The sequence below is a fragment of the Manacus vitellinus genome, unplaced genomic scaffold, assembly GCF_001715985.3.
Source record: "Manacus vitellinus isolate BGI_N305 unplaced genomic scaffold, ASM171598v3 scaffold_131_pilon, whole genome shotgun sequence".
Lineage (NCBI taxonomy): Eukaryota > Metazoa > Chordata > Aves > Passeriformes > Pipridae > Manacus > Manacus vitellinus.
The window spans coordinates 231,594-246,609 of record NW_021938958.1 but is presented as its reverse complement, the minus strand read 5'-3'; the positions used below and the strand labels follow the sequence as shown (position 1 = coordinate 246,609).

Genomic DNA, 15,016 nt, shown 5'->3' with positions numbered 1-15,016 from the left:
TATGGAGGAGAAAACTTAGAAGTTTCTCAGATCTGCCACAGAAAGTGCTGCTGAACACCAAGCCACCCAACCTACAAATGACCTCAAACTCAGAATTAGCATAGTCCTTTGGGTCTCAGATACAGCTAAGTGTCCTTATGCCTCATATGGTAGGCTAACAAGGCCACGAAGGGCCTGTGTAGTAGGTGCCAGAGATAATGAAGGTCTGTGCACTGCAGGTGCCACCAAATCCCCTTCAAAGGAGCCGGATGTCAATACTTCTGGTCTGTTGTCTGAGGAGCTCTTAGGTGACATAGACTGGTTGTCTTTCACTTCTGAAGGAGTGCTGAAGGACTGCTTTCAGGGTCAGTTGTGTGACAGGAGTGCAAAGGGACAGAAACTCTGCACCAGAAAGCATGAGGCTGCTCAGAATGGTGGTAACTGTGCTCCTTAAGGATCATGCTTCTCAAGGACCATGGAGCCAACCCTGGGTGAAGAAATTTCCCCAGTACATCAAATCTGATCATGGACACCATCCCAGATTGGGGATGCTTCTGTCCAGGTATAGGTGCCTCTTGCTGGGTTTAGAGGGATGGTGGCACCATGTGTGGGAAACAAGCTGTGGTCAAGGCACTGAGTTGACAGGTGGAAGGATTGCAAGAAGGGACAGAGCAGAGATGATAGCAAAGTCCTTTACAGCGTTGATGGACATGCAGCTGGAAGGCACGCTTTACTGAGTAGTGAGTAAGACTCAGGGTGGGAGAGGCTGGATGCTTGTGGCCTCTGACAGGAGATGCTCTCTTTGTAAGGCACTTCTTTTCTTTTGCCAGAGGACAGGTAGGAGAGTTAAGAAAGGGAATAAGCAAATAATAATAATAATAATAATAATAATAATAATAATAATAATAATAATAATAATAATACCTACTTCATATGCAGCTATATTTGGATTCTTATAGCACACAACAGAAAAGGTTTCATGAGGACTGAGTCCAAAATATGATGGGTGAGCAGCTGACTGACAGGTCAGGCTCAAAGAGGCTGCATGGAGGTCAAGGCCATAATCATGAGCAGAAAAGCTTCAGCTGCTCCTAGGAAGTGGAGGAAGAAATGCTGGGCCATGCAGGCCCATAGGAGATGGTCTTATGGCGTGAGAAAAAAGCAGCCAACATTTTGGGCAGGGTCACAAAACAGTAGTAGATACCCAAGAATGCCAAATTGGCCAGGAAAAAAAACATGAGTGATTTCAGCTGGGAATTCTCTCAAATTGCAAAATGGTAATGGCATTGCCTGGCAGAATGATCATATAGAAAAGCAGGAAGGAGTGGAAGAGAATAATCTGAACTTCACAGGTTTGGGACAATCCCAAAATAACAAACTCTGTCACTACTGCGTAGTTTTCATATTCCATTTTCACTCTGCAGAACCCTGAAAAAAAAGACAGTAATCATGAAAATAAAAAAACATTTACAGTCCAGTGCAAATCTACAGAAATGTTTGAACAACTTAGGGCATATTTGGATTGCCTAAAATGCGTACCCTTTTCCCATTTCCTGGTGTTAGGGAATTCCTAATGATGAAATACTTGAAAACCTGTAATTTAGATTCCTGTTAACTTGGGCATTTTATTGAAAATCTCTGGATCCACTGAGTTCAACCTATGACTAGACACCACCACGTGAACTAGACCATAGCACTAAGTGCCACATCCAGTCTTTTCTTAAACACATCTGGAGATGGTGACTCCACCACCTCCCTGGGCAACCCATTCCAATGTCAGGGAGTTGGAGAGGTCACGCCTGAGCCTCCTTTTCTCCAGACTAAACACACCCAGGTCCCTCAGCTGCTGCTCCTCCTTCCTTTTCTTCTTTCTTTTTCATATTTTTCTTTTGGTTTATGTTTTTATTTTTATTTTTGTCTTTCTTTCTTTCTACCTTTCTTCCTTTCTTCCTCTCTCTTTTTCTTTTCTCTCTCTCTCTCTTCCTTCCTTCCTTCCTTCCTTCCTCCCTTCCTCCCTCCCTCCCTCCCTTCCTTCCTCCCTTCCTTCCTCCCTTCCCTCCTTCCTTCCTTCCTTCTCTCTTTCTCTCTCTTTTCCCATGATTTTTCTTTTAATTTGTGCTGACATTATATCAAAGGATCTGATGTATCAGAACTGAGAGGTGTTTGTTTCTTTTCACTGCATACAAAGAATGGGTAGGTCACACCTAAAGATATACAGTCCATGTGTCTAAAGTTAAGTGAAATTAATTCCACAGTGCCATATTTATGGAATGAGGTGGCTGGATTGTAGTCAAATTACCTGCAAAGGGAAGGGTGTGCATGAGACTCCTTGTACCCACATCCTCATACCTGAATAGCCACCTGCTATTCATGTGTGAATTGCATGATCCAAACTCACATGGGTCATGCTCACTGGTTCACTTTGCCCACTTGTGGGTTGCCTGAGGGAGTTTGTAACTCAGCCATGGCTCAAGGCTTGATCTCCCTTAGAGCCTCCTTGAGGAGATCAAGTTCTCCCATGGCAGGAGGTGATCTTGACAGAACCATAAGCTGTGGCAGCATGTCAAGAGCTCATTTTTGTCAAAAAAAGTTAATTAATTAGTTATTAAATACTATTTCACACAGACTTCTGAAAATAATAGAAAGGAATGAAAATGTTGAAATGTATTATTTTTGTTAAAATGCGTTCTTCCGTAAAAATGCATTCAGAGTAAGTGAAACATATTTTAGACATGGTAATATCTATGGTAATGTCCTTCATAACATAAGGAAACTAACTTTCTTATCTTTTACTTATCTTTCTTTTTTCTTTTACTAGATCTCCCTTTAAACCAAAACTCATACTGTTTTCATTAGAAGCATTACCTAAGGTATCACAAATATGGTACACTTATTTCATTTGTTTACTCTGGATAGCATGCTGGGTGTAGTTTGTTGTGTGCACACATACCAGATGAACATACATAGTTGCATACATATGCATTAATATTTAAAGGCTGGGGAAGAGCCAACGAAATGCCTTTGCAACTTCTGTTTCTTCTTTATTTTTGTCCAAAACATGAGTTTGGCTCTATTACAGCTTATTGTGAACTCTGAATGAAACTAATTGTTTAAATTAATTTCTGATAGGCACCTAAGGAACCAGATATGGGCACTATCTTGGTTCATGAGAAGCCTAATACTGTGGGACAGCAGCACCTGACAAAAAATTCCCACCTTTCCAAGATCTGTGCCGTGGTGGTTCTGAGGAGGACAATACCTGTACTGGGTTCTGTGACATATTTACCAAAATCTCTCTGTCTTCCTCATGTAATCTCAATACTGTATACTAGGGTTTGGATCAACCTTATGGGAATGTCCCCTACAGAGTCCCATGCCTGTCTCTTTGAGGCATAGAAAAACTATATAAAATTAATACTAGCTTGAAATCAGATTAGGCATGTTAAATCAATAGTTCAAATATTGGGGTTGGGGAAATGCCCCCAGCCACAAACTTCTGCCTTAGTCTATTTGTGTAGTTCTGATCCACTAAAAGGCATAATTTAACCAGAACTTCCCTTCTTTATAGAGGAGAGAGGACGGTGTAAGTGAGCTCAGCTCTAGCAAAATCAAGGGCTCCTTCCAAAATACCAAAAATCGGTGCTCCTTCCTCGGTGTGAAATTCTGATTTACAGAAACCAAAGACCTGTCTCACTGTTTACCAAGCCAGTTTCTATTTGGAGTATCTTTCATGCAGACATGACATATGGAGATAGGGAGCAGAAGAGATGAGTTCAGAAAACACGGTAAGTTGCTGACAGTTTTTGATGGGAGGGCCCTGCAGCAGTTATAAAAAAGGTTTATGCTAAACTGATGAATGATTTTGGATGTCTCTTTCTTCTTGGACCGCAGTCTGAAACATCTTTAAAAGAGGCATGAATTTAAAAGCTTGAATCATTTGAAATGCGATGTCCCTTAAAGTGATTCAGGCTAATTACACTACTGTTATTTTATTAGAGCAATTAAGCTTGCTTTTTTTTTTTTTTTTTTTTTAAGAAAGGCTTCTTTCAGTATTGTCTTTTCAAGGAATAAAACAAACAAACAAAAATATCTTTTGGCAGAAGTACAAATACATTAACTCCCAGAAGGAAAGTCTGTAGAAGTGTAAATGAAGTTTCATTAACTCTGTTTCTCCAGAAAAAAGGGTCAGTTAACTAAGTCAGATGACACCTCTAAACCTTCCTGGCAGAGACAGACTTTAAAGATCAGTATAACCACATTGGCAGTGAAGATTTCTTTTGCTTAACCTCAATTTGGAAACTACAGTTTGAATGTTGCAAGCTCAGGTTCAGGCTATTAACCAAGCCAAATTGCCTATTCCATTCAGAACAAACTTCAAAACCATCCCTACATTTGAAGGTTTAGAGGAAATTTAATTCAATGTGTGGAAATAGGACTGATATATGGCAAGGTGCATGTACGTGACCTTGGAATATATGCAATTAATGCAACACTCTATAAGGTGAAATCTTCTCGAAAGGGAGGGTGATATTAGTTCTAAACGCCTGATTTCATTCATTCATAGTCATTCTCACAAAGGTTTCACTTGTTTCTGCTTCCACACTTCCATAACTAGTAAGACGCTTGTGTCCAAACATTCTGGTTGTTATCACTGTTGTGAAAGCCAGAGGTGTGCAAACCCCTGCTATTTCACTGCCCTTCTGCTTCTTGTGTAGGTATTTTATGGGTCCAGTCTGGTTCTTCATCTTGGTTTTATCTTTTCTGCTTCAGTTTCTTTTTTTTTTGCATGATGCTCTGTGGCTGTTTAAATCAAATCACATGCAATGTAACAAAGCAATTAAAACACAATATTTTTATAAGTCTTTTTTCTACAGTTTCTCCTGAGGCTTTCAAACACATATCTCCATTCATACTTCGTTCATTTCCAATGTAATATTTAAGATTACAAAATTCCATAGGGCAAATTTCTCATTCCTTTGTCTCTTTGCATTGGTACCAAAAAGAAGAAACACCACCTTGGATCATTTGGCATTCAGCAGCACTGAGATATGGAATTCACTTTGTGGTTTTTATAATGGATGTCTGTTAGCTACCTTACAGTAAAACTCCTTAGTAGTTGCTCTTTTCTTCACAGTTGCTGCATTACTACATTCTCGTTGGACTGAACTTGATATTGGTTTGACCTGGGGACATGGAGCTGCATCAGACTCACCTCACTTGGACTACCAGATTCAGCATATTTACCTCTAAGAGAAAGATCTTTCCTAAGGAGTTTGTTTCTTTTTTTTTCCCCTCTGAACAAATGTGGCCAGGCAGCTCACACTCACTTCTCTGTAATCACATTAAGTTAAGCTTGATCTTCCTCTGTACCATATATAGCATCTTAAAGGACAAGAGTTATTGTCATATGCTCAAATTTGGTGGTTTTTTTGTTTGGGGATTGTTTTTGGCTCCAAATACATGAACCATAACTCAGATATGATGTTGAATTCAAATGTGCCATTGTCCAAGACATATGGCAAAGTCATGCAGAAGTGTTTGAGAGTGCAGCAAAAGCTGTGATAACTTTGCAAGATTGGTTCTGGGGAGAAGTGTCAACTTTACTGTGTACAAAACTGAAAAGTGAATGAAATTTCCTCAGAACTGAGAGAGAAGTCATCCTGCTCAAAATCAGTCATTGCTCCAATGGTTGATCCCATAATCTACTCACTGAGGAACACAGAGGTGAAGAATCAATGGATTATAAAACATCGCAACTTTCAAAATGAGAAATTCACCTTTCTTGGTGTGGTTGTTTTCTTTTACAGAGAAATGTGAAAAAAACCCAGAGAAACAGATACTGTCAAATTAATAATTGACTTTTGCTTTTGAAAAAGAAGGAAATTTAAATAACAATAATTAGCAAGTGACTAAAATGACAATACTGTCTCTTAAGGTACTAACTACTTGGGAAAAGTGGTTTCTGACTAATAAAACAGTGAACATGCATTATAAAAGAATCAACAGCAATAGCAAAAACATTCTGTTTCTCTTGCTGCCCTACCCCCAAGTAGGCTTGGGGTGGGCAAGAAGTTTGGAAGAGACACAGCCAGGATAGATGACCCAAATTGTTCAAAGAGGTATCTTATGTCATATGATATCATACTCGCCAAGGAAACTGGAGGGAGTTTTTTGAAAGTAGCCATTGCTCTGAGAATAGCTCAGCATTGGCCTGCTGCTGGGGAGAGACTGCTTTGCAACACTTCTTTTTTTTTTTTCTTTTTTTTTCTCAGCTTATTAAACAGTTCCAAACCAAAGATTTTTCACTCATTTTTTACTAACTTTTCATCCAGGGAGTTGAAATCCCTCATGAGGATGAGAGCCTGCAAATGCAGTCCTGTATCCTGAAGCAAGAGCCCTTGCCAGCTTGCTCCCCCTGATCAGGCAGCCTGTAGTAGACCCTAAGAGTTGTGTCAATAAGAATTAAGTGATCTGAAGAAGAATAATTTTGTAGAACAGATTTATTTTTTTCTCACAAGAATGTAAGGTGACTGATATTAAAAAAGAGAAGTCACTCATCATTAGACATAGTAGCAGAAAAAGAAATCATGCCACTGAAAAGCCAGCAGGATCCCTTTACTTCTGAAAAAAAGACCAAAAAAACCAAACCTCCCAAAAAACAGTGAAAAACCGTCTTTCAGCAGAATATCCCGCTCACCTTATTTAGTGTTAGGGGAACCTGCCCTTGACTCCACAGGCTGTATTGGTGGAAACTGCACTTAAAGTAAAGGAAGCTTAGTTGAGTTTCCTCTGACTTAGTTCTCTAAAAGGGTTTCTCTTATGCAAATGTCTTTGCTGGAATTTTGGGTATTTCAGTCATGGTAAGTTGCAATAGTTACAAAGAATAAGGGCGACCATTCATCAGGGAGTAAAGCTATTCCCTTACAGAACCCTAGAAACAAGTCTCCTGATGGCCTTTTTCATTTCAGTATTTCTCAAGGTGTAGACCAGGGGATTCAGCACTGAAACAAACCCAGTGAAAAAGATGGAGGCCACTTTGTCCAGTTCAAATGTCTTGAAGGGCCGAGCATAGATGAATATTCCTGGAATGAATGTTATGCTTATTGCCATTATCTGGGCAACACAAGTAGACAAAGCTTTGTGCTTTCCTTCTGCGACTTGCCTCCTTATCTTTACTAAAATGGCAGTGTATGAAAGGAGCAGAAAGACAAGAATTACTGTGAGGATCAGTCCACCATTTGAGACCATCAGCAGCTCTGTCAGGTAGGTGTCAATGCAGACCACTTTCAGCACTTGTGGGACATTACAGTGGAAATTGTCCAAAGTGTTAGGTCCACAGTAAGGTAAGGGAAGAAGCAGAGCAATCTGCGTTGCAGAGTGAATGAGTCCACCTGCCCATGACCCTGCCACTAGACCTAAACACACCTCACAGTTCATTATTGTCAAGTACTGCAAGGGCTTGTGTATGGCCACGTACCGGTCAGCTGCCATCACTGCAAGAAGGAAGACTTGAGCACCACCAACAAAGTGCAAGAAAAACATGTGAAGAATGCACTCCTTGAATGGAACAGTTTTGTGCTGGGAGACAAGACCTGACAATAGAATGGGAGTACTTACTGATGATTTGGTTATATCTGTGAATGCTAAGTTAGCCAGGAAGAAGTACATGGGTGTGTTCAAGTGGAAGTCAGTGATAACAGTGATGAGGATAGTGATGTTTCCCAACCAGGTCATCAGGTAGACAATGAAGAAGACTGTGAAGAGGAATTGCTGAATCTTAAGACTGTGGTTGAAACCCAGGAGGACAAATTCCATTACAGGATTGGTCACATTCTGTGGCTCCATCCATTACTGTCTGCGCATGCCTGTGAGAGGAAAAACAGAGAAAGGACACAGATGAATTTAAGATTTTCAACACCAAGAGAGATGATCTTTCTGCTCTCTTGGCTCAGAAAACTCCCATTCTAGCAAACTCCTTATATCCCTGCACTACACAGTGAATATTTTGTTCAGTGGAGGTAATCTGAGTTTTTGGAACTGTTTCTTCTGATCTCCAGTTTTTTACTCTGCATCTCTACCCTTAAAATCCAGTGTGACTTTACAATTAGTTGCTATCTTCATAAATAGGCTTCTGTTTGCCCAGTACTCCAGGCTTTAGCCCCTCCTCGGTGCAACAGTTCTTCCCTCTAACATTACCTTTTACCATTCACACATCTAAACCACTTATTCCACATAGGACTGCTTTGTCTGCAGTCTCAGAGCTGTCTGATTCCTCTTCTCCACAGAGGATTACAAAGAGAAAACAAGAAAAAAACCCAAACAAACCACTCACACATTCATTCTGTCTAAGCATCACGGTAGGAACAAAGTTGCTATGAAATCTGTAACTTTCTTGGGTGTGAACAAAGGTGGGTTTACTGTAGCCACTCAGGGATTCCTGCTCCAGCAATCATTGAGAAAATAAATACTTCAGAGTACTTCAGAGTGTTTTATGGTGTAATAGTGTTTCCTGTATGTCATGGTTTGAGATAGCCCCAAAAATCCAATTCCCTAGTCTAAGCCCCCTCCCTCATCTCAATCTAATGTGAGATGGTTTTTTTCCAGACAAAACACACCAGACTCAAAGTGGGGGAAAGGGAATATATTACAATGACTGTACAAATAAATACTATAACACATTATACACACAATCACAACTATCTCTACCATGACATATAGTATTTACAATGGATCAGATCTCTTCTCCCCTCCAAATAAAAGTCCAGGAGGGAAAGAAGGACAGGTCGCTTCCAGTCTCAAGGCGGGAGTCTCTTCTAAGGCAGCAGATTCTCCTTCTCTTGAATGCAGCAGCTGATAGCTGGATTTCTGCCAGCACTCACGAGGCCCCTTGACGCAGGCAAAGGGGTCTTCCGTGGGCTTCGTAACCCCAGACAAGGTCGTTCCACCACGGTCATACCACAAAGACACAGGGGGGGTCTTCGTGACGGTCTGGTATCTCCAGGAGATTCAAGCTCCTTGCAGGGCCTCTGTGCCACTGCCTCAGGCTGCCACCTTGGCAGCAGTGCGAGGGGGGGGAAAAGCCAAGGTTGCCCCCCTCTGCATTCCTCTTGGAGCTCTCTAGCTCCTTTCTGCAGTGCATGTCGCACTTCAAGGCTCTTTCAAGCAAGAGTCCATCATCTTCCTCCTTCCAGGAGGTCTCAAAGGAGTTTGGGGAGTGTAGTACAGTTCTTACCCCCAGAACTCTGTCTCTCAGCTGCTGACTCTCCTTCTCGGCTCTCCGACACAACTCAGTGTCTTCCTTATTCAGTTGCATCTCTTCTGCTTCTCCGGTTCAGTTCTTATCTGTCCTGGCTCTCTGCCAGAGTCTCTGGATGCTGCGTCTGCCGCTGCAGTCTCTGCTCACGCACAGTAGAGAAAACATCTCCCGGCATACTACAGACACTTAGTCCAGTCTAACACTGTTCCAAGTCTCTGCAGTCCCCCCCCAGCCAGGGGCTGGGAGGCCCCAGAGGCCCCAAGGGGCTCCGAGCCCCTTCCTCGTGGCTCTACAACATGGTCACCTCTCCTATCAACCAAACTACAACTCTTCTCTTCCGGTGCTTGTGATATGTTTACATTTTGCAGGAGCGCCCATTGGGTCAAACTTCAAAACTTCCAGGGGTTTCCACCCCTTGGCGTTTACCACTTTTTTTCTTAGCCTCTGGGGGAAAACAAGATTCAAACCACTACACTGTAGTATTCGTATGTTAGCCAAATGGAAACAGAATATATTGTGCATTCTTTACTTTGCAGACATCTCTGTTTCAGGGCAGATGTGATCATATCCTGTAGGGGTGTGCCCTGACCGTACATTCAGAGAGGACCTTGGATATACTGACTGCAGTTAATTTCATTTGTACAGGCATAAGCATCTCATTCTACTTAGATTCTTGAATTAATATTCAATCATCCTCCGGGTGTGTCTAGTTGTTCTTTGTTCTAAGCAGATCTTGATGTTTAGCTCTATCACAAAAGGGGACTATCTTTCTGAAAGGAAAGGTTCAAAGTAATTTTGGATGTCTTAAAATACCCGAGACATTTACACTGGCTTGGAAACTGGACTGGTTCTTGGGTAGCAGTTTGGCACAAACATGTGATGACTTCTCTTCAGGTGCCCTGTATCTGCACAGAGTAGCAGTGTTCCCTTCTGACATTTACTACAGCAGATTAGTGCAGGCTACTAATCAGAAAGCCCACAATTACATCATTTCAGCGCTTTCAGGTGTTGTTCTATTGCCTGTTATTGATCCGAGATCCTTCGTGTCTTGTTTGCATTGTCCCGTTTGCCATAGTTTACTGCATCCAGCTCCTGTTTGCACTGCAGCTCGGCTCTGGGACAAAACAAGGCCATGATACTCCCATGTCATTTAGACAAGTCCATAGCAGTGGAACAGGTTGAAATCTAGACCAGGAAATTAGGTAGTCAAGATGAAGTAAAAGCCAGCAAGATATAAGGCCAGGCACAGCATACATGCAGAACAGGCAAGACAAGAAAAAAGAAGAGAGATCAAGCTTAAACACTTCAGTCCTGAACCAATTTCCAGATGAGGTTTCCCACAACTTTCTTACAATTTAGCTGTTTCACATCAAATTAATACAAGGTTAAACAACCATATTGTATCAGTCCTGACCTTGAACAGAGACAGCTAAACTGCTGGGGAGAGGAGAGAGGAGACAGCAGAGAGGGAGTACAAAGAAGGCCCTTACCTGCAGGTCAGAGCATTTTAAACCTGTTTCTGCACCTGTTGTCCAATCAAATCTAAAAAAGTCATCATGAGTAAACTAGGAGCATTGGTTAGAGAGTCACTGACACCTGGAAAGGCCAGGCAGGCAGGCAGAAAGTACATGGGGTTGTAAAACCATGGATCACTGATGACTGTGACAAGGATTATGAAGTTCCTTGGAGAAAAGCATGGAGAGAAAATACTGAATAAAGAGTTATCTGTCCTATGAATCTGCCTATTGCTGTGTTTTCTGAGGACTGCACTGTGCCAGTGATTAATCTCAGACCCTCTCTCTGAAACATCTGTGAGATTTACTCACAGGATCAAAAAAAAAGAAGACCAGAACAGTATTGTTTTGGAGATATAGGGATTGGGTCATAAGGGAATGAATTAGAAAGTTCATGGTTTATTTTACTCTATAGATAATAATCCCACAAGCACAAGAGCAAATGTCCTTCTGTGCTAAGCTCCATAAGCCTGAATACTTGTATGTGATTTCCAACAGTATTGTGAATTACATGCCAGGATCATCTCAGTAGTCAACAGGTAAAACCTGGCTAATCAATAAATTCTTTGCTCATTTTTTTTTGTTTGTTAATGGTATGTGAATTTTAGTAAGAGTAACCCATTTTTGATCTCACAGCTACAGGATCAGCAAATTACAGAATCATATAGGATGAAGGGATCTCTGCGAGTTTCCAGTCCAGCCTCCTGTTTAAAAGAAAATTGCTCATGGACATATCCAGTTGAGTTTGGAGTATCTCTTAGTATCTCTGTGGCAATGTCCTGCTCTGTCTTGGCTCCTATTCTGATGCCTGTCCACTCTTGGTAAAAGAAAGGTGTTTTTTAAACTGAGTTAAGCTGCCATGGTACAGCTTATGTCTTATGCTCCTCACCCTGGCACTGTACACCTTCAAGAAAATTCTGAATCAGTTTTCTCTAAACCCTTCTATTGGGTAGAGGAGGACAGCAATAAGTTCTCCCTCACAGCCTTTTCCTCTATCTTTAATTTGTCCTCCATTGGATTTATTACAATAACTCCATGTCTTTCTTGTTCTGGGAAGGCTGAAAATAGGGAAATGAGTCCAATGGGCTCTAACAAAGAGAGGGATCACTTCCTATAGTGACTGCTATAGGAAGCAGCAGTCACTGCTTCCTATAGATCAGAATGTAGTTGGCCTTAGTTACTGCAAGGCCACACTGTAGAGGTACATCTTACTTGTGTATCTGGATGAACAGATATTTTTCTGGATACCAGCTATTTTCTACTCCCAACCCCAGAGCATTGTTACATACTGTTTCTTTATCCTAGACATAAGACTTTGTGTTTGCATTTTTAAAACTTGAGAAGATTTCTTTCAGAGCATGTATATAGTCCATTCAAATAATTCTCAGTACCAGTCTGTCTTTCTAATGGACTGTGCTGGTTTTGTCTGGGATAGTTAATTTCCTTCATGGTAGCTAGTGTAGGGGTCCTTCTACATATAGAGGGCAAATCACATTTAGAGTTTAATTCAAGTTTTTGATAGATCTCTGTAGTGGTTTAGTAATGGTATTCTCCAATTAGTGCTCCCAATAAAACCACCCCGCTTCTCACTCTGCCCTCCCCCTCCAGGTGCAGACACAAAAGGCAAAGGTTGAGATAAGAATAATTTACTGGAAAGAGCAATGAGATAAAAAAATGAATAGTACAGCAACAATATTAATAACAAAAGGTATAAGACAAAGAAACAATTTAAACAGTGTAATGATTTTGACTTTAGGCCTTCCTTCCTGGTCGCCAGGAAGGAAGGAAGGAAGTATTCCATTCTATTCCTTTATGTAATCCAAACATATAAATATAAATGCAATCTAATTACACATACATGAAAACAGTCTACGTTTCTTGGTCAACAGATATTTCTGAAATGTTTTCTTTCTCTTGTTCTAATACTCGCAGGTCTTGATCTCTTTAGGACCTGATTTACCCTCAGTAGCCACCAGTGCTTTTCTGAATAATGAAAAGTCAAAAATAGAAAGAAAACATTCACAATTGTAAACAAGCTATCAGTGTTAAAATCCTCATCCCAAATAAAAAATACATTCTGAGGAAGGAAGGGAGATAAATATCTGTCAGTAATGTCTATGCTCAGCACATAATTAAACCTCTCCACATAGTACTGTCAAACAGAGTGAGTGGTTCCAGACTGAGGGAAGATATTCAGGTGGCTCCATTGCACATTCACAGGCATTTAATAAAGCCCATAATTGGACAAAGACTATTAGCTGGGAAGGGGCAGTTAGTTCATCCAAATGAAATCTTTAGGGAAGAAATGGATCACTTAAAAAGCATAAAAGCTCTGAAGACCTTAAAAGAGCAGACTAATTTATAAATCAGCATGGAAAATCAGAGTATCTTAACTCATAACAGAAAATAAATCATGTGAAGAGTCATGAAAAGAGCCCCAAATTCTCAGATAGATCTGATAATTCAGCTGTTGCAAGGTATGGCAGCCCTACAGATTAAAAAAATATAAGGACCTATACTCTGTTTCCCTGTGTTTTTTTTTTCATTTTGGGTAGCAATGATGATTAAAAATTGTGAGCAAGATTACACAGGCTCCTCTGAGTAAGATGGCTTTGGTGACAACTGCTGGTAAGATGATACAGTGAGTGCAAAATACTTGTGGGAACAGGACACCCAAACCTGTCTGTTCTGAGAACTCCTATCGCGGTATATTGTCATATTGTAGCAGCAGCTTGTTCCTGAACTAACTCGACAAACTTTAGGCTGCTATTTCACAAATGAAAGGCTCTGTCCCACTTAGCTCCCACCTCAGCTCTCCTGAAGGAACTCCTTGGACAAGGAAGGAGCACATCCACTTGCTCTGAATGGGAGGGCGTGGGTGATGGTCTCTGGATGTTCTGAGATTTGTTTGACACTGAAATTGAAAGCTTCCACTGGGAGTTAAAACATTATATTCCTTAAGTGCCAAGAGAAAGTGAAAGCCAAAGCTATTTTCACTGTGGAGAAGTGTAGGTTGCTTCGTGATTATGAATAGACAGCACAGATGAGGACAGACAGGATAGGCCAGGAGTATATTTTGTGCACATAGCTGCACAAATATGCAGAAATAAAGACAGATATCTACATATACACATATGCAAAGGAGGGGAGCATTAATAATCTGATAAAGACTTTGGGTGCTTATTAAGCAAACTGTGAGAACAAGCTGAGTCACTCTACACCTGCATTTAGTTAATTGGAATCAAAAGGGAGGATCGACTTTGGCTAAGTGCTTTGACAGAGAGGATGTTATGTCTCAGAGTGGAAAACAACTTCAAACAGTCTGCATGATAATGTGTGTTTTTCTCTCGTGGCTGAACACAGCCATCACATGATGTGAGTGTGAATGTGTGGGATCAAGGCACTGATTTGGGATGATCCTGGGAATTCCAGTTGACTAAAATAAAAACACCAGGTGCTGTTTAGGAGAGAATAAAAGGGGAACACTGAAAATTATGAGTAGACAAGTCCCAAAATTGAAGTCTGTGTGTGTGTAGCCTTGTTTTCTCCTCAGTACCCATAACAAGCTAACCTTGTTCACAACAAACAGCAACAGCTCATTTTGATTCAGCATAGAACCAGGGATTTTTTTACAACAGGATGATCCTGGTTCAAACTGACTTAAGAGCTTTCATGCAGAAGCTTTCCTCATTTTGGTTTTGCTTTATCTCAGCTACATCAGCTTCCGTTTGAAGTTTCAAATATTTCCACCTGCAAAAACAAAACACCAAAGGGTTTTGGTCTCTGAAAGTTTCTCCTTCCCAAACTTCAAAGGGTTTCACAAACTATTAATCAGGTTTTTCCATGCTATTTGTCTTGCCACCCTTAGACCACATGCTTGACATCTTTTTTTTTTTTACTATCCCAAACACCCAGGGATTTAAAGCCAGACACCTTCAGAGACATACCTGGTACATCATATATTCCCTCCACATCAACCCTACAGTCTGGAGGAGAAATAGGAGTTCTGTAGCCATGGTGACAGATAGTGTGCACTCTCAGTGCAGGCCACAGCTTCCCTGATAGCTTTTCCAGGCTTGCTTGACCATTCTGTTCCTCAGGCTTACAGTGGGTTGATCAGGGCTGTGAGGATGGTGTAGAAAAAGGAGATTTTGTTCAGTTTTCTCAGTGAAGATGTCCCAGGCAGCAAATAGACAATATCTCTGTCTATTTGAAGGCCACAGAAATGTCCCTTAATGTCCCTTACAAAATGCTGACCACAATGGTG

General features: G+C 41.0%; 1 protein-coding gene across 1 annotated transcript; it reads right to left on the bottom strand.

Annotated features, from left to right (window-relative positions):
- Positions 1-1,831: 1,831 nt before the first annotated feature.
- LOC103754968 (olfactory receptor 4D9) lies at positions 1,832-7,824 on the bottom strand (the record flags this gene model as incomplete). The annotated part of the gene is made up of 2 exons (XM_029957973.1): positions 6,910-7,824; positions 1,832-1,846 (listed from the first exon to the last, which is right to left on the bottom strand). Coding segments are annotated over exons 1-2 (930 nt in total), but the record flags the coding sequence as incomplete, so codon positions are not given.
- Between the last annotated feature and the right edge of the window lie 7,192 nt (positions 7,825-15,016).